This window comes from Microtus oregoni, unplaced genomic scaffold, assembly GCF_018167655.1.
Source record: "Microtus oregoni isolate MIOR12 unplaced genomic scaffold, Mior012 000032F_ref0000030, whole genome shotgun sequence".
Classification (NCBI taxonomy): Eukaryota; Metazoa; Chordata; class Mammalia; order Rodentia; family Cricetidae; genus Microtus; species Microtus oregoni.
The window spans coordinates 24,246,708-24,273,717 of record NW_024543091.1 but is presented as its reverse complement, the minus strand read 5'-3'; the positions used below and the strand labels follow the sequence as shown (position 1 = coordinate 24,273,717).

The following is a 27,010-nucleotide window of genomic DNA, read 5'->3' as shown; positions in this document are numbered from 1 at the left end:
GGGGTTTCTATGGCTGTGATAAAAACATCATGACCAAAAAGTAACTCCAAAGACAAGGTTTATTTCATCTTACACTTTGAGCTAACAGTCCACCACGGAGGGAAGTCAGCACGGAAACTCAAGCAAGGCAGGAACACAGAGGTAGGAACTGATGCAGTATGGAGGAGTGCTGCTTACTGTCTTGTTGCTCATTGTTTGCTCAGCTTGCTTTCTTATATTACTATAGTACCCAAGATCCAGGAGTGGCACCATCCATAGTGGGCTGGGTCCTCTCACGTCAATCAAGATAATACACTACAAGTTTACCCACAGGCCAATCTAGTGGTAGCATTTTCTTAGCTGAGGTTCCTCTTCCAAAACAACTCTAGGTCTATGTCAAGCTGACACAGAACTGGGCACACTTGTACTCATTTGAGAGTGGGTCATACGATATAGCTCATGCTAGTCCTAAACTCAAAATTAGCTAGATAAGACTGCTTAGTGCATAGATTAGAGGAATACACCACCAGGTCCAGTGAAATAGAAAAAAAAATGTCATTTAAAACTGGCTTAAAACAGGCAGTAGTGACGTACACCTTTAATCCCAGCACTTGGGAGGCAAGAGGCAGGCAGATCTCTTGTTCAAGGCCAGCCTGGTCTACAAGAGCTAGTTCCAAGACAGTCTCCAAAGCTATAGAGAAACCCTGTCTCGAAAAACCAGCTAGCTAGGTAGCTATGTAGGTAGGTAGATAGGCAGGCAGGCAGGCAGACAGACAGACAGATAATAAAACTTTGATAAGTTGAGTATAGTGGGGCAAGTCTTTAATCCCAGCACTGGGCAGAGAGAAGCAGGTATATCTCTGATTTCAAGGCCAGCCTGGACTACATAACAAGTTCCAGGATAGAACTACATAGTGAGACCCTGCCTCAAAATAAATAAGTAAAAAACGGTAATGAACGGTATTGAGAGATGGCTTAGCAGTTAAAAAAGAACTCAGTATCTATCAGGTCCTAGCACCCATGTTGGGCAGCTCACAACTACCTCTAACTCCAGCTCAAGGGGATCTCATACCTCTGGCTTGCATGATCATCTGCACTGGCACACATACATACCTGTGTTTCTCGCCTTCTCTTACACACACACTTACAAATAAAATAAATATTAAATGATAAGGGGACTGGTCAGACCGTTCAGCCAGTAAAGTGCTTGCTGCACAAATCTGGTGACCTGAGGTCAACTCTCAGAAACCATGTTAAGGTTTAAGGAGAGAACTTACTCCACAAAGAGAGAACCAACTGCATACCCAGCTGGCAATTTCCTAAAGGCTGTTCCAATATAGAATCTGAAACCATAACAATGAACATTTCTTATTTATTAAAAGTCACTTCAAAGGCCAGGTGTGGTGGTGCACTCTAATTCCAGCACTTGGAAGACAGAGGCAAGTGGATCTAAGTTTGATGTAAGCCTACAGAGCAAGTTCTAGGACAGGGACAGTAAGGTCTACACAGAGAAACCCTGTCTCAAAAAAACCAAGGTCATTTTGAAGCACAGTGGTACACATTTGTAATATCAGCACTTGGGAGGTACAAAACAGGAGAAACAGAAGTCAAAGGTCAGTACTAGGAATCTACCGTCATTGGTAGTGTTTGCCTAGCAGAAAACCCAAGGAAGTCCTCGGTTCGATTCACAGCACTACATAAACCAAGCACTGTGGGAGATGTCTATAATCCTAGCACTTTAAAGGTTTTATCAGAAAGATGTTTCGAGGTCATCTTCAGTACACAGAGAACTTGAGAGCAGCCTGGGATTCCTGAGACCCTTTCTCAAAACAACAACAAAAGTAAGTTCAAGACCAGTTACAAAGTGAGTTTGAAGCAAGTTTGGGCTACATAAAATCCTATTTCAAAAAACAGACAAAATTCATTGGTCTAACTTCAATTCCAATTGGTCTTTTTACTCATACACAACGTTATAAAACCATGCATTTGTTATTTTAAAAATGTTGAGTTCAGCTGAGTAAGGTGGCAAACACCTGAAATCCTATAGCATTTGAGGCAGGAAGGTCAGGAGTTCGAGGTCACACTGAGCTACAAGACCAGCCTAGGCTACACGAAATCCTGTGTCAAGACAAATGAGAGTTCACCAAGTTCCACACTTCTTCAAACACTGATGCAGCTCATGACTGTGATACATAACACACTTACTCATATCACACCAACCGCATCAAAGGAGTTGAGTACGGAATCTGTCAAGCTCACAGTGGCAAATGCAGTAGTTTTCCAAAATTCAATTTCCCCTTGAGAGCTCAAATTTTATCATTAGCAATGAATACTGTCAGTTGTTTTCCTTGTAGTGACAGGCTCACTTTATTTTCAAGAAAATGTATGCCAAATATCCATTCTATATAACCATACTTTGCCAAGCAATTACTTCAAGTAAAAATAGCATTCCACTTAGAAAGGCAGCTAGTTTAATTTGTACTCAGTGACTGCACAGGTTCTTTTCTAAGCTAACTATCAGGCCTGCTATCAGTAAAGCACTTCCAACAGCAGGCTCTAGGAGTTACGCAAAGGCGGTATTGATGACAAATCACTAAGTTTTATTGGTTCATCAAGGGCATTAAATGTAACCAGTCAGTCTTCCTGACATTCCCCACTCTAAGTGTGTGTGTGTGTTTGTAGAATCAAACTCAGGCCCTTGGGAATAGTAGGCAAGCACTTTACTACCAAACCACATAACCTACCCAGTTTGTTTGATTTTTTTTTTTTTTTTTTTTTGGTTTTTTCGAGACAGGGTTTCTCTGTAGCTTTGGAGCCTGTCCTGGAACTAGCTCTTGTAGACCAGGCTGGTCTCGAACTCACAGAGATCCGCCTGCCTCTGCCTCCCGAGTGCTGGGATTAAAGGCGTGCGCCACCACCGCCCGGCTGTTTGTTTGATTTTTAAAGGCATTTATTTTTTTTCAATTCTAAGAGTCTGGTGATGGGGAATACACTACTAGTATAACTCAGTAACACCACAGTATTGATCACACTAAGTCACAATAGCTTTACTCACCATTGATGCTATAATTGTCAGCATGCCAAACAATGCCAACTAGTACTGGAAAAACGGTTTTGACATGGAGATACCCAGAGAAACACCAGGACACCGAGAAACAAACTCTGAGATGGTAATGGTTGATGCATGTATGCATAATCATAAAACAGTTTTTGCTTAAATAATCATACAGAAACTCAAGCTTATAGTCTAGTGCCTCACACATTCAAACATATAGATGAATGGAAGAATGTGAGCTACTTCATGTACTAGCTATCTCACTACAAGCCAAGTTCTAAGCCAGAAACATGTTATGTTTGATATGATGTGTCCCCCATGGACTCTTGTTGTTTGGAGGCAGTACTATTTTGGAAACTGGTGGGAATCTTAAGAGTAGGGCCTGACAGAGGAAGTCAGTTATGGGAGCTTCTTTGAAGGGTGCCTTGTCCCTGGTCCCCTCCTCTCTCTGTTTCCTGGTGACCAGAAAGCAAACAATGCTGCTCTCCCACCAGCTCCTGCTACTACGATGCTCTCTGCTCCACTACAGACCTACAGACGTGGGCTGAAATCTCTGAAACTGTGAGCCAAAGTAAACCTCCCCGCAGGCTGCTCATACCATGTTCTTTGTTAAGTGTCAAGAAGCCTGACAATTCTTCCTCATTCCCTTCCTCAGGTAACTTGCAGGAACCTAGGATCTACATCAATGACTCTGTTTTATTTAAACAGGTGTATTCCTGGCTGGGCTGGAAATCATTACATATGTAGACTACATTGACCATCTGAGTGTTGGTGATCAAAGCACGCCACCACCCAGTCACAAGGATTTTAAAATACTGCAAAAGCATTCACCTCATTCATCTGTGTAATTACATGTCAAATAAAAAAAAACACTACAATACAAATAAAACACCTTAAAAACAGGAAAAATAAATAATCTTTAGAAAGATATTTTGAAATTTAAAAAAGAGTCAAGCAGTGGTGGTGCATGACTTTAATCCCAGCACTTGGGAGGCAGGCAGATCTCTGAGTTCAAGGCCAGCCTTGTCTACAGAGTAAGTTCCTCGACAGCTAGAGCTACTCACAGAAACGAAGGAAGGAAGGGAGGGAGGGAGGGAGGGAGGGAGGGAGGGAGGGAGGGGTAGAAGGCAGGGAAGGAAGGAGATGGAGGGAGGGAGGAGGGAGGGAGGGAGGGAGGGAGGGAGAGAGGGAGGGAGGGGCTGGAGAGCTGGCTCAGTGGTTAAGAGCACTGATTGCTCTTCCAGAAAACCTGGGTTTCAATCCCAGCACCCACAAGGCAGCTAACAACTGTTTGTAACTCCAAGATCTGACACCCTCACACAGACATACATGTAGGCAAATCACCAATGCACATAAAGTAAAAACAGATAATTATAAAAAAGAAAGTAAATTATGTTACTATATATAGTACAGATCAATTTATGTACTTATACACACATTTTATAAACATGAGGCCCTTCTACAAGCTGAGTTTTGTTCTAATATACATAAATACACATATAATAAATTACAAATTTACAGATACTGCCAGGCAGTGGTGGCACACACCTTTCATCCCAGCATTTGGGAGGCAGAGGCAGGTGGGTCTCTATGAGTTTGAGGCCAGCCTGGTTTACAAAGTGAATTCCAGGACACCCAGGGCTGTTTCACAGAAACCCTGTCTCGAGGAAAAAAAAAATTTACAGATACACACTTAAAGCAAGTAGAAAAAAATGAATAGAAGCCAGGTATAAGTAGCCACAAATCATACATATGTGTGTATGAAATACCAAAATAGGCAAATCTACAAAGTATAGATGAGCAGTTGCCTGTAACTGAAGCCAAAGTAATGTGGAGAGATAGCTGTGACAACTGAAGATGCAATTTCTTAGGGTGAGAGAAATCCTACAACTGACTGCAGTACTAACTGTACAACTTGGAGAATACACACGAAAAGCAATTTAACTCTTTAAATGTGTGACCTATACAGCACTAAACTGCATATGATTCTATTAACACTTTCCCCACTCACCTAAAAATGAATAAGCACAAATAAACCCAGAATGTTACACTAATAATTCCAGTATTCAAGTTGGCTAAGGCAGTAGATTCCAGGTCAGCCTGGGCTACATAGTATAAACTCAACTCAGAAAGTGTACTTCATAAATTATCCTGGGGACTGGAGAGGATGATTCATAATAAGAGCACTTGTTGCTCTTGCTGAGGATCTGCGCTCAATTCTCAACACGCATACAGCACCTCACAATCACACGCAGCCCCAGTTCCAAGGTATCCAATAGGTATATATACACGTAAATAAATAAATCTAAAAAAAAAATACCCCACACTTAACACTATTCTGGTTAATCTAAGAAATAGCATGGGAAAAATAAAGATGTGACACTCTGGACTCTAGAAACACTTCCAATTTAGACTGCCATAGCAGAAATGAGCATCAGCCTGGTTCCTGACAAGAACAAACAGTAACATAATTTGTTAAGCTGGAAGATAGTAAGCATCTACGATAGTGACAGAACACTAGCCAACAATAGAGCAAATGAACAGTTCCGTATCCAGTTACGAGCTTCTGCCGTAGCTGAGAAAGTACAACACACATAAAGCAGACTAAAGTAAAACTGGACAGAGTCCTGAGTATCAGACCCCAGAGCTGAGAATAATCGTCCTATGGGAAGCCACTGAAGGTTTTCTCTTTCATTTTGTTCTGTTCATTGCTTTGGGATATTTTTAACTTTTTTTTTTTTGGTGGGGAGGAATAGGGGTGGGAATGAGACAGGGTCTCTCTACATAGCCCTGACTGTTCCAGAACTTATATATATACTATATAGACCAGGCTAGTTTAGAACTCAGAGACTTGCCTCTGTCTCCAAAATGCTGGGATTAAGAGCATGTGCCACCACACCCAACTCCACTGTAAATTTTTATAGATAGGAGTCACTGTGAAAGAACTATTTGTGTGAAATTAACATGGCAACGAGAAAGAGAAACTGAAAGCAAGAATAGCAGGAAAGGTAAGGAAGTTCTCAAATATAGGCGCATCTGCACCAGCACTGTCAGTATCTGGAACTGGCTCCCGTTCAAAAGGTTTACATTTCTTTTATTTACTTGATCTAAGAAAAAAACGGGAAAAAATGATGGTTTCTTCAAAAAGTCTCAGGGAAAGGTTCTGAGTGATTGCCTTTTCATATGAGACACTGAAACCACAAGTGGAGGGCTCAGAAACACCTGATGCAGGAGGGGAGGCAGAGGAAGGACTAGCAAAGCACAGGGCAGCTACACTAGTGCGCTATGCACCGGAAGGAGCTGGCACTGGAAGGAGCTGTATCCTGATAAAGCCTCAAGCCAACCCCACCTGGCACTGGAGTAGCTGCTCTCACAGTTGGCTGTGCACTACGTGGGAGCTAGGCTCTGTCAACCCCAGAGGTCTTCTGTGAATCACTACCTAATCATCTAAAGTCAAAGCACAAATCCCAGATCACTCACACTTATAGAACAAAACTAAGTACTTCAAAACTTCTGCAGCCTACTCAGAAAAAACGCTAATAAAGAGCAAATTCCAACAAATTTAGAACACAATTCAGTCCACAGATTAGCTTCATCACATGTTCCTTTCCGGTTTTGCAGGCTTTTCAGACACTGCAATGTTCTGCCAGGGGTGGTAGCGCACACCTGTAGTCTTAGCATTCGAGAAGCTGAGGAAAGAGAATCCTGAGTTTGAGACTACTAGCCTGGACTACATGGTGACACAGTATCAAAAAAGAAAAAGCATTTATAACTTACATGTGCACTTATTAATTACACTAACCCAAAAAGGTTTCTTCTTAAAATAGAAAAATATTTCCACAGCCTATGTAACCTTTCCATAACCAGCTCCTCCAAACAGCATTACCTACCAATTTAAAACCATGGCAACCCTGATTTCACATTAAAAATGGGAAGTTGTTCTCATATCCACTTGCTCTATATTAATGTTCAACAGAGTTTCAACATGCCATTTAAAACTGACATGCACCCAATACACAAAACTCACAATATTTGATTACTTTAATATAATTTCCAAAATCAAACATACTTGAAATCAATTAGATATGTCACATCATCAAGTACATTCTTTATCAAATGTTCTGATTCCAATGCACTGTTTGCTGACATTTTGTAAAATCTCTCTCTGCCATCACTTACTAATCTTACCTGACACATAAGCCATTAAGAACAATGAAGGTAAAACAAAAAACAAGCTAAGAGTTACTAATTCTCTTCACTTGAGACACCTGCATCAGAAAAGCTTCTACGCTGCTCTCTACAGCTTGAAAGTCTGTGCTGTTAACATTAATCACATTTGCAAAGTTTTATACAAGGCTGTCAAGGCATGAAAATAACAAGGGTTCAATCCCAGCCCCTCCCCAACCAAAAAACCAATGTTGAGTTACTACAGGAATAAAATACAAAGTGACCTGGATCCATATCTACAAACTTAAAAGGCTTGTCACAAAAATAACAGATTACAAATAAAAAATATAAACTGTGGATGTAGTTGCCTAACATTCAAGATGCTTGATTTCAATTCCCAGCACAACATATCAGTTCTAGGTGTGCCTAGAACTCCAACACAGAGGAGGTGGAGAGAAGAATGAGGTGTTCAAGGTCATCCTACACTACTTGGGAATCTAAAGCCAACCTGGGCGCTGTGTGTGTGTGTGTGTGTGTGTGTGTGTGTGTGTGTGTGTGGTTAGTATGTATGCCAGGCATGGTGGTCTACAACTTTAATCCCATCGATGGGAAGGCAAACACAGGTAGATCTCTGGGAGTTCAAGACTAGCCTGTTCTACACAGCCAGTTCCAGGACAGCCAAACCTACATAATAGAGAGACCTGACTCAAAATAAATAAATAGATAACAATGTTTTACTATTGTGATCCCTTTTTTGTGATATAGTAATACACCTACAGTCACAGAAGGTCTAAATGGATAGATGTCCAGATGTTAAACCAGTGTTCTTGAGAAATGAAATTATAAGCGCCATTTTTTGTCTTCTTTTTAGCATTTTATTAAAGTTTCCTCAGCAAAATATTAATTGTAAAAATTGGCAAGCTTTAGTTAGTTGGAAGTTAGTCTTAGGTACATAGTGAGACTCTTAGTCTCAAAAAAAAAAAATTAGGGGGGCTTGGAGAGATGGCTCAGTGGTTAAGAACTAGTTGTTCTTCCAGAAGTCAGAATTCTATTCTAGGCACCAACAAGGCAGTGGTTTACAACCATCTGTTAACTCCAATTCTAGGGGATCCAACGCCCTCTTCTGGCCTCTGTGGATACTGCATGAACGTTGTGCATAGACATACATTTAGGCAAACACTCAAAGGTATAAAATAAAAATAAAACCTCAAAATTAAAAAAGAAATAATGAATTTGTATGACTCCAACTAACATACTCCAAATATTTTGTAAGAGAGATCTGCAAAACCAGGCATAGCGGCACTCACCTTTAATCCCAGCACTCTGGTGGCAAAGGCAAGCAGCTCTTTATGAGCTCAAGGACAGTTTGGTCTACATAGTGGCTTACAGACCAGCTAGGGCTATATAGTGAAACTTTGTCTTTAAAAAATGGCAACTTAAAAAAGCATAGAGAGTATCCCCCCCCCCCAAATACCCTTGAATATAGCAAACAGAAACACGCTAGCAACATTACAATTCTTTGTGAGCTAGGTACCTAAATACCTCCAGGACTGCCCTGGCATCTTTGAGGAGGCCTACAGAGGTGAGCTTTGAAACCAAAGACTCAGATGCAAGTTCTTGCCACTAATGTTGGTAAAATTTGCCTTTTTCTAGCCTCCCTTACCTCATACATCACTCTCCTATTTCAAAGAACTATTGTAAAAAGCAAATGATATAACGTGAGGCAGTATAAACTGAGCAGAACTACACGACTAAAATACCAGTATTCTTCAAACACTAGGAGATAGTAGAGCATAGATAGTGGCTTATGCCTATCATCCCAACACTTGGGATAGAAGCAACATCAGGAGTTCAAAGTCATCTTCAGCTACACAGTTTAAGGACAGGTGGGGCTACATGAAACTACTATCTCAAAAAATAAATGCTTAACAGAGCTGAACACTTAAAACAGTACCATTAATTCTGTGATGAAATAAAGCAAGTTCTTGTTTTAGTAGGCTACATCCTATAAAATCCTACTTTCTGAGATGGATACGTATTCCTTGATCCCACTACAACTACAAACCACTTTATTTTTTTATCCCTGGTTACCAGCATGAAAGGGTACAAATTACATTGAAATCAAAAGCCCCAGCATGAACCCTGGAGCAGCATGCTGATGGAGTTCACCAGGAGAGAGCCAAGGTTAATCAGCTATGGACTCACTACTAAGGACTACTGCAATCAAAAGGGATTACAAGACACTCATTTAAGAGAAAGACAATGCAGTCACCCGGAGAAAACCACCAAGGAAAAGGCGGCAATATTTCAAAACAATTACATGAAACACTTAAAAACTAAAGTGTTTTTCAAATTGTTTTAAAATACTGTTCCCAAGAAGTAACATAAAACAAAAGCCATCTAAATGCAACCCTTCACAAAAGCAAGTCAGAGAGATTAAAATCAAATCCATGAATAAAATGTCAGATTTACTTGCCTCTATGAGAAATAAAAGCAGACAAATTACACCACAGAGATCAAAAGGAAGTGGTTATTTGTTGAAAATAAAGAGACAGATATGACAACAAAATTTACTGATATGCTTACACAGCAGATACTTATAAAAGTATGGCTTTCCTTCTCGTTGGATTCCATTATTTACTCCTTGAAAGCAATGAATCCTCCCCTCCTACTGTTCTCCTTAAAATACCAATATAACTTATGTTGAGTTTTAATGCAAAAAACATTTGTTAAGAAAAAATAATAGCTTTGGAAGGTGAGTGTGGTGGCTCATGCTGAGATCCAGCACTCTGGAAACTGAGGAAAGGTTGTCAATTACAGGCTTCAGAATTACAAGGTGAGTTCTTGTCAGTAAACGAAAAACGTTTATTTTTGTTTTTTCTTGGTTTAAGGCAGCAGTTCTTAAACTATGAGCTGAGATGCCTTTGGGGGTCAAATGACCTTGTCACAGGGGCCGAATATCAGATATCCTGCATATCAGATATTTATATTACAATGCAGAACAGTAGCAAAATTATATTTATGAAGCAGCAAAGAAATAATGTTATGGTTGGGGGCCACCACAACATGAGGTATTGTTATTAAAGCATTAAGAAAGTTGAGAACCACTGGCTTAGAATGTTTTGATGTCTGAGGTCTTGTTTCCTTTTGTTATAACCTGATTTATTTTCTAGATAATCTTATTATATAACCCAAGCTGGCCTAGAACTCACATTCCTCCTATATCTCAACCTTCTAAGTACTAAGATTAAAGGCATGGGAGCCTTCTAAAAGAAATTATTTTTATTTTTATCTTTATTATTACTATTTTTCTTTGGTTTTTTTTGAGACAGGGTTTCTCTGTGAAGCCCTGGCTTTCCTGGAACTTGCTTTGTAGCCCAGGCTGGCCTTGAACTCAGAGATCTGCCTGCCTCTGTCTCCCAAGCGCTGGGATTAAAGGAATATGCCACCACTACCCAGAATATTTAAACTATTTTAGAAAAAGGCTCTACAGCCAGGCACGGTGACACACCTTTAATCTCAGCAGTCCAAAGGCAGAGGCAGTAGGATCTCTGTGAGTTAGTGGTCAGCCTGGTCTACAAAGCAAGTTCCATGCCAGCCAGAGCTACAGAGAGATCTGTCTAAAAAACAAATCAGAGTAGCTACAATGAAACTATCAAGTTATCACTCCCAAGATCTCCTGGTCTGCAAACTTGAAGGGCCTTCACCTTCACAGTCTCAAAAGAAGTCACTTGTGGGTATTCCCCTAAGGAAAATTTAAACTTTTCATAAATAAAAGTGCACAGAGAACTTATTTTAATATGTATGACTCACAATCTCATTTATACTGGCAATATCTTCAAGCTTGCACTATTCCTACAGGGACTACGGATCTGCTTTTCCCATCTGATCTTTGCAGAATCACTATAGATTTAAATGGATTCACTAAAAGGGCCATTAGGAAAAGAGTTATGAATACAATCCACAGCATAGTCAAATGTGAGATGTGAAATGGGGTAAGGAAATAATAATCAGTATTTTCTCAGTGGCTCCCATAAGTTAGGTACTTCCATTTAAAAATAAAAAAGTAGGCTTTTTCTCGCTCTAATTATTGTTTGGATTTTCCCCTATTCTGTTAGATATATATGATATTTACCTCCCAAAATATCTCTTTCTCTTTCTGTCACACACACACACAAACAAACACACGAGCACCTGTGTGCACGCACAACCTGAAAAATATTTCTGGGGCTGGAGAGATGGCTCAGAAGTTAAGAGCATTGCCTGCTCTTCCAAAGGTCCTGAGTTCAATTCCCAGCAACCACATGGTGGCTCACAACCATCTGTACTGGGGTCTGGTGCCCTCTTCTGGCCTGCAGGCATACACACAGACAGAATATTGTATACAAAATGAATAAATAAATATTAAAAAAATATTTCCGAAAGGAGTATCTTCTAAACTTCACTGCACAAAAAAATTATATGCATTCTTAAGTAACTATGGCAAGCATTCTTGTTAGCACTTCTACTCTCCAAAAAGAACAGTAAACCTAACCACAATGAAGCGTTAACAAAACTTTTAAGAGCTATTACCAACCAAGTAATCTATCACAGCTCCTCAAGTCTCAGGCACATACAATGGCACACCAACAGAAACATAAAAACAGAAAACAAGTCCTCTGGAAACCTCTCGAGTAGATTTTAGAGACAGTGAAAAATGGAAACCAGTTTTAGAGAAATACCATTTCCTATAAACGTTCAGTGTCTTTATGATACTGGCTCATTTTTGTAAAGAGAAACTTTACCTAGCAAGATTCACTCCAGGGATCTCATCTATCCCAAAAAGGCACTTTTCTTTCCTTTCTTTTTTTCTTTTCTTTCTGTCTCTATTTTTTCCAAGACAGGGTCTTAACTATGTAGCCCTGCCTATCCTGGAACTTACTCTGTAGACCAGGTGGCCTCAAACTCAGAGACCTTCCTGCCTCTGCCTCGCAAGTGCTGAAAACTGAAAAGAACAAAGAAAGCCATCTCTCAGCATGCATGTGCTTTTCTCACAAGCTTTTCAGTCTTACTGCATGGCCCACGAATAAAAGACCTGGCTAGCTAATTTTCAAACAGATTCCTAACAAAATTAGTATTAAGAGACAAAGACAGTAAGATCCTGGCAGTGATGGTGCACTCCTTTAATCCCAGCACTAGAGAGTGCAGAGACAGGTGGATCTCTGAGTTCAAGACTGGCCTGGTCTACAGAGCAAGTTCCATAACAGCCAAGTCTATACAGAGAAACCTTGTCTCCAAAAAACAAAACATAATAAAACAACAAAAAATATGACAGTATCACTGTGACTGTTAAAAGAATATAAAACACACATACTTGAGCTCCAGCTTTGTTTGTTTGGGTCTTTTGAGTTTGTGGGTTATTTTCAGGGAGGGGGATAAGGACAGGGTTCCTCTGTGTAGTCCAGGCTGTCCTGGAACCCACTCTGTAGATCTGGCTGGCCTTGAACTCAGAGATCCTTCAGTCTCCGCCTTCCCAGCGCTGGGATTAAAAGCAGTGCCATCATCAGTAAACTTGTTTGTTTGTTTGCTTGCTTGCTTTTTAGCTGCAAGTTGATTATCTCCAAAATTTCAAATTTCTGAGGCTTCCTTGGTGAAGTCAATAGTCTGAAATTGGGATAAACGAAACTAAGTAGGGCATGGTGGTGGATGCCTTTAATCTCAGCACTGGAGAGGCAGAGGCCAGAAGATCTCTGCAAGTTCAAAGCCAGCATGGTCTACACAGTGAGTTCCAGGATAACCTGTGCTACACAGTACACCTGTCTTTTAAAAACAAACAAACAAAAGGAATTCTGAATTCGACATATTCTGTTTCAAACAAGTTAGTAATTAGAAGTAAACTTAAAAAAAAACAAATACCCAAATCTTGTACAAAGATCTTATTTGTTTGTTTGTTTGTTTGTTTGGTTGGTTGGTTGGTTTGTCGAGACACGGTTTCTCTGTGTGGCCCTCCCTGGCTGTCCCCAAATTCACAGAGATCCGCCTGCCTCTGCCTCTCCAGTGATGGGATTAAAACTGTGAACCACCACCGACCGTAGTAAGCAGGTTTTGTTTGTTTGTTTACTTGATTTTTGTACAAAGATCTTAATACAAAAATCTTGGAATGTTTAACACTGCAAAGTTACTAGGGAAAAAGGATATTCTAGTTAGGCTTTTCCACATACAAAAGTGCCCAGAAACAAACGTAGTGGTCTGCTTATTCTAGAAGTTATTTCATGGTAATGGAGAAATAATGATTTTTTATTGATTATAAAAAGAATTCCCAAATCCCTCTGAAGATTTACAATTGCATAGCCCAATCTCCACTCTGCAGAGATGTTAGTTCTCTGCTGGGCTATAACCAGCTGTTTGGTTCGCACACAGGAAGCCAGAAAAGGGAATACCGTGTTCTGAGCCTCTAAATAATATGCGTTAGTTAAGAACTGCTTGCTACTAAACCAAAATTATTCAAGCGGAGCCCCATTTGTCACAATCCAATCATAAGGGTTCCAGCAGCCCTCCCCCAACTGCTTGTGTAGTGCTATATCTGCTTCGGTAAAGAAGCCATCATCAGGTAAAGATTGGGGTGGGAGAAAAACCGGGGGAAAGGGGGCACCCTTTCATCTAATTTCGCGAGGCGTGAGTAATTGGTACAGTTGAGAGGAACGATGGAACATTCTATTTATTGGAGGTTGGAGTAGGATGGGGGGGTGGGAGGACAATTTCGTTTAAATCAACATGGCCAGCAAGATGTCCCTAACAAACAAAAGGCAACGGGGGGATATAAACACAAACCATTCACCTCCATCAGCTATAGCATCGCCATCATGGTGTGTGCAGATACCCCCAAGACTGCTCTCACCGGCCACACCAGAGACAGCAAGAGTAGAGAGGTGGCTGCATTCCCTCCACCGCTCCCAAATGCACACTTTTCCAGGGGGTTATTCCCCCACCCACCCCGGTGGCCCGAAACCAAGAGAAAAACAGTAACGTCCCGCCCAGGCAGACCCAGGTTGTCTCCCTGCAATCTCTTAACCGAACCCCCAACGCCGGCTCCGAGCTCGCTAAACTTTCCAAGAGCTTCTCCCCGGTGTCCCCAGTCGATCGCCCCAAGATCGCGCTTTCCCACTGGCTCGGCACCCACTGACAGGCGGGCAGCGGCGGTGAGCGGGGCGGGGGCGCCTGGGCGCCACGGAGGGGCGGGGCGGCCGGAGCCAAGTTCCCGGGGGTCCGAGCGCAGCGCCTGACAGGAGCCCGGGACCGCGAAAGAGGAAGAGGAAGCGGCGGCGGGGCAGTTTTCCCAATCCCCCCCTTCCAAGCGCACCCTACCCCCCCAGCCCCTGGCTGCCCGTGGGGGGGGGCGGGGAGGCGGGCTGCAAGGTGAGGCACCAGGGCCCCGGGGACCGCCGCTGCCGCCACGTCCCGACTCACTCTCTCTTCGCCCCGCCACCCCCGCCAGAGGCGCCCACAACAATAACACGCCGGGGACGACCCGTCAGCGCCCCCGAGGCACCCGGGGCCCACGGCCCGCCGCAGCCAGGCCCCCTCCACTGAGGCCCGGAGCTCCTCTCCCGCCTGCAACTCCAGGCCCGGGTGGAGCCCGGCCCGGGCGGCCCCCCCAGGGTCCGACCCATCCCCCCCGGCACCAGCGGCGCCGTCTCCGCGGCCGAATATTAGAAGTGAATTCGAGCTGCGCTTTACCTTTAGTTCCGCACTGTCCGCCATCTTGCGTCTGTCAGCGCAAGCGCAGTGAAGCTCGCCGGGGGCCGCGCTGGACCCTCCCCTATAGCTGGTTTGGCTCCGCCCCCTCCCCGCCCCTCAGCCTCCCGACCCGCCCCTAGCCTCCGCCCCGCTCCCGGAGCTCGCCGCCCCGCCCGGAGCACGCACAGCTGCTAGACCCGCACGTACTATTTAAATAATGGCGCCAAGCGGGAGGTTTGACAGTTACTACCACCTCGGTCTCCCCACCCCCACACTGGTCGGGCCGGGAGCGTCCCGGAGAGAAGCCGCAGCTGAGCTTCACTCTTAGGCTGTCCGCTTGAGCCCCAGTTGACAGAAGCCACGACGCCCCGCATCCGCTAGACGTTCGACACCTGCACCGTATGTGGGCCACAACTAGCCAGTTTCGTTGTTTCTGGGTTTATTGACGCAGTCTTTATGATGAAGCAGTGAGGTCATCAAAGGAAACATTCCCACGGTATCTTTTTTTTTTTTTTTTTTCGAGACAAGGTTTCTCTGTAGCTTTGGTGCCTGTCCTGGAACTAGCTCTTGTAGACCAGGCTGGCCTCAAACTCACCAGCCTCTGCCTCCCGAGTGCTGGGATTAAAGGTGTGTGCCACCACCGCCCGGCTCCCCACGGTATCTTTTACGAAATAAAAGCTCAGAGGAGAAAAGGGACTGGCTCATACAGCATTTAACAGAGGTGGCCAAAGACAAAGTCTGCTGACATCCATTTGTCAACTCGCCCTGTAAATTCAGAAGTTAGGCAAGATCACTGTATTTTCCCTCCTGGGAGATGGATCTGTGAACTAATAAAGATATAATTACTAATGGTAATGAATAGCATTGGGATCCAAGGCTCACTATAAGAGAGAAAAATGGTGCCGGGCAGTGGTGGGTCTTTAATCCCAGCAGAGACGGGAGGATCTCTGTAAATTCAAGGCCAATCAAAGAGGGAGTGTCAGGACAGTCTCCAAGGCTACCAAGAAACCCTGTCTCAAAAAAACAGAGCTGGGCAGTGGTGGTGAATGCCTTTAATCCCAACACTTGGGAGACAGAGGCAGGCGGATCTCTGTGAGTTTGAGGCCAGCCTCATCTATAAGTGCTAGTTCTAGGACAGGCACCAAAGCTACACAGAGAAACCCTTTCTCAAAACCTGCCCCCACCAAAACCAAACCAAACCAAACAAAAAACAAAAAATGTGGGAGTGAAAATAACCCAGGACCTGGCCGGGCGGTGGTGGCGCACGCCTTTAATCCCAGCACTCGGGAGGGCAGAGGCAGGCGGATCTCTGTGAGTTCGAGACCAGCCTGGTCTACAAGAGCTAGTTCCAGGACAGGCTCCAAAACCACAGAGAAACCCTGTCTCGAAAAACCAAAAAAACAAAAACACAAAAAAACAAACAAAAAAAAAAACAGGACCTGGCCTTCTTGAATTCTGAGACACTTCAGAGTAATCCAAACATTTAAAGAATTTTTTTAAAAAAATGTTTATTAATTTATTATGTATACAATGTTCTGTCTGTGTGTATGCCTGCAGGCCAGAAGAGGGCACCAGACCTCATTACAGATGGTTGTAAGCCACCATGTGGTTGCCGGGAATTGAACTCAGGACCTTTGGAAGAGCAGGCAATGCTCTTAACCGCTGAGCCATCTCTCCAGCCCCACATTTAAAGAATTTTGATAGTGAAAAGTTGATCATCAGTAATAAAGGCTGGGATTTTTCAGGAAGTAGAAGAGATGTTTAGTAGAGAGGAGTAGGCATGAAATAATCTTTCTTCAAGTCTAAATATCAATGTGGTTGGAAAAGAAACCTTTTGCACACCCCCTAAACCATCTCTCTCTCTCTGGATTTCCCACACACACACACAAGGCAGTGTTCCTTTGTAGTTCTGGAGCCTGTCCAGGAACTAGCTCTTACAGACCAGGCTGGCCTTGAACTCACAGAGACCCAGCTGCCTCTGCCTCCCAAGTGTTGGGATTAAAGGCGTGCACCACCACCGCCCAGCTAAACTTCCTTTGGATCCAAAATCACCTTTGGTGGTTACTCTATTTCTCTGCTTTCTTCACTAAATAAATTCATGAACATGATTTCATTTTTCTACAGTACTTGTTCCCACTTCCTCAGTGGCATTGGCCTGTCAATTGGCCTAGATTGCCTGCCAACTCCTTGATCACTTATCAAGATGACTTTATTTACACCTTTGCGAAGCCCACTCCCAGTTCTCAAGTCTTATCTATGTTGGCTAAAGGGAACTGCTAACAGTGGATGGACTTGCTTTCTCTTGAAACATATTTCTCCTGAACTTTCCTCCAGATCACTGTCGCTGTCCTGACATTCCATTCCTATCCTCTTCCCTGGGCAGTTTCTCTCCTCTCCTCTCCTCTCCTCTCCTCTCCTCTCCTCTCCTCTCCTCTCCTCTCTCCGGACTCCCATCCCCTTTTTTTCCAGGGTCTGTCTCCCTAAGCAGCCCTGGAATTCTCTATATGGCAGACTGGCCTTAAACTCCCAGAGATCCACCTACCTCTGCCTCCCAGAGGAGTTAAAGGCATGCACCACTGTGGCCAGTTTTGGCTTCATCTTTAAATAGTGGAGAACCTAGGACTCAGTCCATGATCTTTATTCAACCACCCAGAGCTATTGTTCAACTCTGACTTTTGATCTATAATATAATGATTTTCAAATATCTGCAGTTTAGACTTCACCAAATCCTAATCCAGGCAGGCCTAGGGATTTGACTCTGTTTGTAAGTTGTTTGCGTAACTGCCTAATACACAAGAAGCCATGTGTTTGATCTCTAACACTACATAAAACTGGGCATGGTGTTGCATGCCTGAAATCCCAGATCAGGGGTTCCAGTTCCAGGCAAGCCTGGGCTACATGAGATCCTATCCCAAAAGAAATAATTTATTTTATTATTATTATTGAGGAACTGAATGGGGTAGGACAAACCTTTAATCCTAGCATTTCAGGCAAAAGTAGGCAGATCTCTTGTGAGGTTGAGACTAACCTGGTCTACATAGGAAGTAGGTTCCAGGTCAGCTAGAGCTACAAGTGAGGCCCTGTCTCAAAATTAATTAGTTTGTTAGTTAGATAGTTAAAGGTTGATTCATGAATGTTGCTAACTACCTAGTATCTATGATGAATCCCTTCACCACCTCACATTCATCATGTCAAGGAGACCCTAAACCCCAAGTCTTACTCCTTTCCCAAGAGTTTCACTGTTATCCAGTATTCATTCAGCTTTCAAAATGAAAGTCAGGAAAGCATCCTTACCCCTTTCCTTTATTCATTTATTCCCAATGCCCAGAGCTTCTGTGAATCCAGCTGACTCCTGCTTTTTTAAAAAATTTATTTATTATATATTAGTGTTCTGGGCACCAGATCTCGTTATAGATGGGTGTGAGCCATCATATGGTTGCTGAGAATTGAACTCAGGACCTCCGGAACAACAGTCAGTTCTCTTAATCTCTGAGCCATCTCTCGAGCCCCCAACTCCTGCTTTTAAATATACCCAAGGTGGCCTGTTTTGTTTAATCTTCACAACCACCACCCTCTTCCAGACTGATGCAGTATTGCCCCTATTGGGAGGATACACTGACTGACAGGGTCTCACCTAGGTTTTCTGACACTCAGGCATCTCTGCCTTCTTGGGCCCTATGTTTGGAGCTGGCCATGACAGGGAAGGCCTGTAATCCCAGAACTTGGGCCGTGCTCACTAACCTTTCTGTTCACAGCTGAACGTGCAGTACAAAGACATAATCCCAGCACTTTGGGGGGGTCTGAGGCAGGAAGATTTCCAAGCATGCAAGACCATCTGGGCTATATAGTGAGTTCTAGGCTAGCTTGAGCTATATAGCCAAAATGTGAATAGCCACGTATGGTGGTCCAAAGCTAAAACCCCAGCACATGGGAGATGAGGCAAGAGGATCAGGAGTTCAAAGACAGCCTGGGTCACACAGCAAGTCTGTGGCCAGCTTGTCCTACAAGAAGCCTTGCCTCAAAAATAGATATTTAAAATAAAATTTAGCCTTTGTCCCTACTTCCAGGCACAAAACTCCTAAAATCGCCAGCAATTTCCTAATAGCTATGTCTTTTTGTTATTCCTAATGAGTCCTACCCTGTTACACCTGAGTATGTTAATCAGGTGATTCAGGCTGAGCCCCCCCCCCCCAATAGACACAATATAGCTAAGTGTTGTGGGACTCCCCTCTGTATGCTGTGACTATGTTTTATTACCATTGGTTAATAAAGAAGCTGCTTTGGGCTATAGCAGGGCAGAATACAGCTAGGCTGGAAAAGACAGAGAGTAGGCCGAGTCAAGGAGATACCATGTAGCTACTGAAGGAGACAGAAGCCCTGGAACCTTACCGGTAAACCGTTTGCCTTGTAATAATACACAGAATAATAGAAATGGGTTAATTTAAGATGTAAGAGCTAGGGGACTGGAGAGATGGCTCAGAGGTTAAGTGCACTGGCTGCTTTTCCAGAGGTCCTGAGTTCAATTCCCGGCAACCACATGGTGGCTCACAATCATCTGTAATGAGATCTGATGCCCTCTTCTGGTGTGCAGGAAAACATTCTGTATATAACCAATAAATAATTAAAAAAAAAAGATGTAAGAGCTAGCTAGAAATACGCTTAAGCTATTGGCCAAACAGTATTGTAATTAATATAGTCTCGTGTGATTATTTGGGTCTGGGTGGACGGGAAATGATCCAGCAGCCTCCGTCTACAGCTAAGCAAGATTTGTTATAGAATTATGAAATTGATCTTTATTGATTGTTTAATATTTGAAAACCAATAATTTTAATTTTGAAAGATAGAGTCATGCATATCTGTGGTTCCAGAATTTGGGAGCCTGAAGTAGTACTGTTTGAGCCTAAGTCTTCATGACCAACCTGGATAACAGTGATAACACGCATCTCAAGAAAGGTGCAAGAGTAGTAGAGAGCTAGAGTGCACACGTGAGCTATACAGTGAGTGTGAGACCAGCCTGAGCTGCATGAGATCTGTGTTAAAAAATAAAATGGGGGATAGGGTATTCTCATTTAACAGATACACACACAAAAATTAATAAAAATTGAAAACCTACTCATGATACCATCACTTACCAAGACAAGAATACAAGACAATTTGTTTATATGGTTACAAGTATCTTCCCCAAATCTACAAAAATTATTATAGTTAATGGTAAAATATTGAAGGCATTCCTTCTGATATCAGTAATGATGCAAAGATGCAGACATTTCTAAATCCTAGCATTTGGAAGGGTGGGAACAGAGAACTTAGAGTTTGAGACCAGCAAGCCCTTCTCTCAACAAAACAAGGTAAAAAAAAAAATAAGCTATCATAACTACATTTTTGAAACAGTTACACAACAATAACAAAAACTCCAAGAGTGGTGGTACTTGCCTTTGAGCTCAGTATTGGGAGGTGGAGGCAGTTGCATTCCTGTGAATTTTTTGTGAGCCAGCCATTGGTAGTAAGTTCCAGGAGAGTTAATGCTACATATTAAGACCCTGACTCAAACAACAAACACATAACTGCATAAATTAATATAGATTATCTTCATAATCTTGATTGTGAAAATGTATTTATTTTTATTGTACATGCATGAGTGCTTTGCCTACACACACCATGTACATGTCTCATGCCCATGGGTGCCAGAAAAGGGCATTAGATCCCCTGGACCTGGAGTTACAGATGATTATGAGCCACCATGTGGGTGCTGGGACCAAAACCCAGGTCCTCTAGAAGAGCAGTAAATACTCTAACCCTTCAAGACTTTTTTAGAACAGTTTATCAATAGACCTAACCAAAAAAAGAAAACCTTAAGGAGTTGAAATACATGAAATTTGTGAGCTTTTAATCATCCTAAAACAATGTGAATGTGAACAAAGAGAAAAGGCAAGACAATAAAGACAAGATAATGAAAATACATACATCTAACCAAGGAACAATCTAGGATATACTTGATATTTACGGTATTTTTTCAGTAAAATAGAAGGTAGACTGCCAATAAAGAAATGGATGAGACTGGAATTGCCATGCTATTAAAAAACATATTCCCAATGCCAGACTGATATGTGAAAAGATGCTCAATTTCATTATTATTACAGAAACAATTAAAACCATAGCATATATTTATGAATATGTATGTATGGTAGGCATATGCATATATTCATGTAACAGCAATTAGTGAAAAAGAAGGCATTAATTTGAAAAAGGAAGGGTATAGAGGAGGGCTTGGAGGAAGAAAAGGGAAGGGAGAAATGATGTAATTATTTTAAAATTTCAAAATAAAGCCGGGTGGTATTGGTGCACGCCTTTAATCCCAGAACTCGGGAGGCAGAGGCAGGCGGATCTCTGTGAGTTCGAGGCCAGCCTGGTCTACAAGAGCTAGTTCCAGGACAGGAACCAAAAGCTACGGAGAAACCCTGTCTCGAAAAATAAAAATAAAAATACAAATAAAGAAAAAAATAAAAGAAAAGAAAAAGCAGATAAAAATCATAGCGTAAGAATTTGGGGAGGAAAAAGGGAGGCTTTTGCTCAGCTTAAATGTTCCCACTATTCAGGAAACAGAAGCTACCTGCTTTACTCAGAGATCAGTCTGCCTCTGCTTCTTAAGTGCTGGAATAAAAGGCACACTCCATCACATCTGATATAAAGTCTCTTTTGAAACTGATAGCAATCTCCTCACTGTAATATCTTGCAAAATAAAAAGGCAAGAAGGGGCAGAAAGAATAAGAGCCTGAGGAAGGGGTGGCATGCTTTAGAACACCGCAGGACAGGGCAGGGCAGGTGCTTTTTTGACCTCTTACCAGCTATAATTACCTGGAGAAGACCTGTGCAAGACTGGGCCCAGTAACATTCCACTAAAGATGAGGGAGGGGAGGGGCCTTGTGAGCCAAGGTCTACCAGTAGTTAATAGCTGCTTGGGGGAAGGAAGGATATTTTCTTCAGGGGTACAGCCAGGGCAAGTTGTCCCTGCTATCATAAATAACGGGTAATCACTGAACACTTTCCTATAAAGAACTTACTAAATTCAATGATTCAACATGAAAAAAAATGTTTTTAAAAGACATGAAAGTAGAAACAGAACTAGTTTGGAAGAAGGGGAGGGTCAGCAAGAGTAAGAGGGAGATGAGAAGTGATGAGTGCGGGTGAATGCACTCAACATACACAGGTATGAAACTCATTATCATGTATAATATATACTAATAAAAGCTTTTTAAAATAAGTTGCCTGGTGATGGCAGAACATGTCTTAGGTTGAGCGTCTATTACTCTAGTACCTGAATGCCTCTGGCCAACAAAGCATTCTGCCAAGCCATCAGTCATATGGTATGAGCAAGAAAAGACATTTTGAAGTATTTGTCTGACACTAGAAATCAAATCCAGAGCATCCCACGCCCATGAGTGTATAAGCATACAAATTTCACTCAATGGTTTTTGTTTTTGTTTTTGTTTTGTTTTGTTCTGAGACAGGGTTTGTAGCTATGGGGCCTGTCCTGAAACTCACTCTGTAGACCAGACTGGCCTCAAACTCACAGAGTTCTGCCTACCTGTGCCTAAACTACACCTCAGGGCCAGAAGCAAACTTTTGAGGTAGGCTATTGAGATTTTAGGGGACTGTTATTATTGTTTATTATTACACCCCTGAACTTATTTTGACCAAAATGTACAGATGCGTAAACATTGTGGAAAAAAATTACTAGGCAGAGAAGGAAATCAACACACCTCAAAACAAAAGAAGTTACATTAGACTATAAATACATTAAATATTTTTTTTTTTTTGGTTTTTCGAGACAGGGTTTCTCTGTGGTTTTGGAGCCTGTCCTGGAACTAGCTCTTGTAGACCAGGCTGGTCTCGAACTCACAGAGATCCGCCTGCCTCTGCCTCCCGAGTGCTGGGATTAAAGGCGTGCGCCACCACCGCCCGGCTACATTAAATATTTTTAAATTAGATCTATTTTTATTTTATTTTTCTTGTTATTATTTGGAGATAGGGTCCCACTAAGTAAATCTGACTGTTCTAAAATTCACTATGTAAACCAGACTAGCCTCAAATTCACAGAGACTCACCTGCCTCTGCCACCTCAATACCAGGATCAAAGGTGTAGACTACCACACCTGGTGATTTATTTTTATTTTTAATTATTTATTTATTTTAAAAATTATGATCCAGGTGGTGGTAGGACACACTTTTAATCCCAGCACTTGGGAGACAGAGTCAGGCAGATCTCAGTGACTTTGAGGCCAGCTTGGTCTACAAAGTGAGTTCCAGGAGATCCAAGACTGTTACACAGAGAAACCCGGCCTCCAAAAAAAATAATTATGTTGTGTGAGTATGGATATGTATGTGCAAGTGTTCGTGAAGGCCAGAGAAGTTAGATCTCTTGAAGTTGGAGCTATAGGTGTTTATGAGCCACTTGATGTGGGTGCCAGGAATGGAACTCTGGTTCTCTGGTAGAGCAGCACATGTTCTTAATCTCTGACCCATCTCTCCAGCCCTATTATTTTATTTTGTATGTGTGTGTGCCTGCCTGTGGGTATGAGCACATGAGTGCATTTGCCCAGTTCCCAGAGGTATTGGATCTCTCTGGAACTGGAGTTATAGGTGATCATGAGCTCCCTGACATGTGAGCTGAAAATCAAATTCAGGTCCTCTGCAAGAGCAGAGTCTTAGTCATTGTTCTATTGCTCCAAAGGGACACCATGACCACAGCAACTGTTATAAGAGAAAGCACTTAATTGGGGACTTGCTTATAGTCTCAGAGGATTAGTCCTTTATCACTGTGGTGGGGAACATGGCAGCATGCAGGCAGATGCTGGAGCAGTAGCTGAGAGCTACATCATAATTCATGGGTTGAGAGAGACTCTGAGCTTGTCCTGGGCTTTTGAAATCTCAAATCCACCCCCAATGACACACCTCCTCCAACAAGCCCACACCTCTTAATCCTTCTAATTCTTTCAAACAGGGCCACTCTCTAGTGACTAAGCATTCAAATATATAATCTTATAGGGGGCATTCTTATCCAAACCACCACAAAAAGTAAGTACTCCTAGCTGCTGAGTCAATTCCCCAGCCCACAAATTTTAATTTTTATACAATGAAAGATGTTATAAAGAAATTATACACTCTTCCCCTGAGGCTCAAGGATCATTATAGAAGAGGGAACAATTATAGTAATATTGTAAGAGTCAGAGTTTGGGGAAGACCTGAGTGAAACACTGTCTTCTAGATATGACAGGGCCACAGTACTCATGAACTCCAAGCACAAGACCTGCATAAGATCAAGCCAGTCAACATTCCAGCCTGGAGGAGGGAGGGGTTCTTGAGCCCCACTCCTAGCTGAGGAGTCAGTGACAGCCAATGACTTATAGGGGAGGGATAGTCAGTTTTCTTTCAGGGATGTGGCCCCCTGATAAGATGACCATGTGGATGGCCCCACACACGAGTGTATGCATACGAATTCCACTCAATAGTTTTTTGTTTTTGTTTTGTTTTGTTTTTTTGAGACAGGGTTTCTTTGTAGCTTTGGGGCCTGTCCTGGAACTCACTCTGTAGACAAGGCTGGCCTCAAACTCACAGAGATCTACCTGCTTTTGCCTCCAGAGTGCTGGGATTAAAGGTATGTGCCACCATCATCCAACCAATAGTTTATTTTTTAAAAAGGAGAGAGAGATCTTGAAGTTGAGAGGGAGCTGGAGTTCAGGGGTAGGCCTGGTAGGAGTTAAAGAGGACTGTGGGTGGTGTACAAATATAATTTTCTCAAATAAGTAGTAAAAATATTTTTAAATCATATATTGAGGGGGTTTGAGTGAGAATGGCCACCGTAAGTTCATGTATTTGAATTTATTGAAATGTATTGAACTATTTTAGAGTAGGATAGGAGGTTTGGCATTGTTGGAAGAGGTGTGTCACTGGAGGTGAGCTTTGAGGTTTCAAAAGCCCACACCAGGCTCAGTCTCTCTCTCTCTGCCTCCAACCTGCAGATCAGATGTGAGCTCTTAGCTACTACTCCAGCCTCATGCCTGCTCGCTTCCCCACTGCCATGTTCTCCACTCTGATGGCCATAGCTAACCTTCTGAAACTCTAAGCAAGTCACCTGTTAACACTTTTTTTTATAAGTTGCCTTAGTTGTCTCTTCCTAGTAATAGAGCAATAACTAAGATGTGGTTTCTTCCACAACTACTTTGACTTCACGAATACAGTGGTCCTCTCATGTCCAGAAGACAGGGCTTTGCTCAGGTCTCCCCCATCATCTGGCTCTTACAATCTTCCTTTTCCCCCTTCCATGACGATTCCTGAGCTCAGAGGCTTAGCAGTTGACTGCTTACTGTCCTTGCAAAGGACCTAAACTCAGTTTCAGCTCTCATATTAGGCAGCTCACAACCACCTGTACTCCAGTATTAGAGGCATCAATGCCTCTAAAATTATCTATAAATATAGCTATGAACAAACGACAACAAAACCAACCAAGCAGTAAAAGCAAGAGTATGCCCATCACACCAGTTGTGATGGGCATTGGAGTTTGCTTCTCCAGCACTGCTTTTACTCCCCCTGTGCTGACTGAGGTTTTCTGTCCTGCCTGGTTCCCACAATCATTAAGTCTCAAAGAAATCACACAGAGGTCTGCATTAGTTATAAACTGATTGGCCCATTAGCTCAGGCTTCTTATTAACTCTTATAATTTATATTAGTCCATTATTCTAGTGTATGTTAGCCACATGGCTCAGTACCCTTTTCAGTGAGGCAATCACATCTTGCTTCTTCTGTGTCTGCACTGGGACTGCAGAAGGATAGGCTTCCTTCTTACCAGAATTCTCCTATTCTCATTGACCCGCCTCTACTTCCTGTCTGGTTGTCTTGCCTATACTTCCTGCCTGGGTACTGGCCAATCAATGTTTATTTAAAATATAATTGACATAATACAGACCACTGTCACACACCACCCCTGCAGAGACCACCCCTAGTTTCCTTCTAAGACCTGCCTTTCTCACATCATGGGTGAATGTGTCCTGGGTGAATGCCATCACACCTTAGCTCTAGGTGGGGCCAGAGTAGACTGGCATGTAACCAGTCTCTCAGATTGGTCTCAAAGGAAGAGAATTATACAATGACACCTGTTGAAGTACAGTAGGAAGATTTGGTTTAGGGTCATCACAGTAGGTGCAGGACCATTGTAACTGGGTCTCACATGTGAGTAAGCAACATTGGGATTGACTCAAAATAAACATGGACCAGCAGAAACCTCCACCAGAATGAGCACTCATTTAGACACTCTAGATGGAACGCAATGCTTCTTGAGCATTCAGCCTGTGAGCTACAATACAAGCCCAGGGGCAGGACTTTTACTCACACTAAGTACCTACAAGATGTTAAAACAAAAGGGTTGAATAAATCAATAAAAAATAACAGAAAGGAGTCTGGCGATGGTGGCGCACGCCTTTAATCCCAGCACTTGGGAGGCAGAGGCAGGTGGATCTCTGTGAGTTCGAGGCCAGCCTGGTCTACAAGAGCTAGTTCCAGGACAGGAACCAAAAGTTATGGAGAAACCCTATCTCGAAAATAAAAAAAAAAAAATAACAGAAAGGAAAATGTGGGGCTGGAGAGATGGCTCAGTGGTTAAGAGCACTGCGTGCCCTTCCAAAGGTCCTGAGTTCAATTCCCAGAAACCACATGGTGGCTCACAATCATCTGTAGTGAGATCTGGTGCCCTCTTCTGAACTGCAGGCATACATGCAGACAGAATACTGAGAATACTGTATACATAATAAATAAATTAAAAAAAAACAGAAAGGAAAATATAAGGGCTAAGAATGAATGTATTATCTATTAGTAGAATGCTTGTCTAGTATACACAATATCATGAATTTGATCTCCAGAAACACACACTCACTACATTGTAAACTTTATTTTTTTTTTTTTTTGGTTTTTTGAGACAGGGTTTCTCTGTGGCTTTGGAGCCTGTCCTGGAACTAACTCTGTAGACCAGGCTGGTCTCAAACTCACAGAGATCCGCCTGCCTCTGCCTCCCGAGTGCTGGGATTAAAGGCGTGCGCCACC

General features: G+C 42.5%; 1 protein-coding gene across 2 annotated transcripts in view; it reads right to left on the bottom strand.

Annotated features, from left to right (window-relative positions):
* Pias1 (protein inhibitor of activated STAT 1) overlaps window positions 1–14,993 on the bottom strand; it is a 116,210-nt gene extending 101,217 nt beyond the window's left edge. The window contains exon 1 of one of the 2 annotated variants that reach the window (XM_041679399.1): window positions 14,918–14,993. In XM_041679399.1, the coding sequence (XP_041535333.1) occupies window positions 14,918–14,941 (24 nt within the window). In that variant the 5' untranslated portion in view covers window positions 14,942–14,993. Of the gene's footprint in view, window positions 1–12,554; window positions 12,788–14,917 lie in introns of those variants that run through there. The other variant, XM_041679400.1, reaches the window with a different exon arrangement.
* Window positions 14,994–27,010: the final 12,017 nt, after the last annotated feature.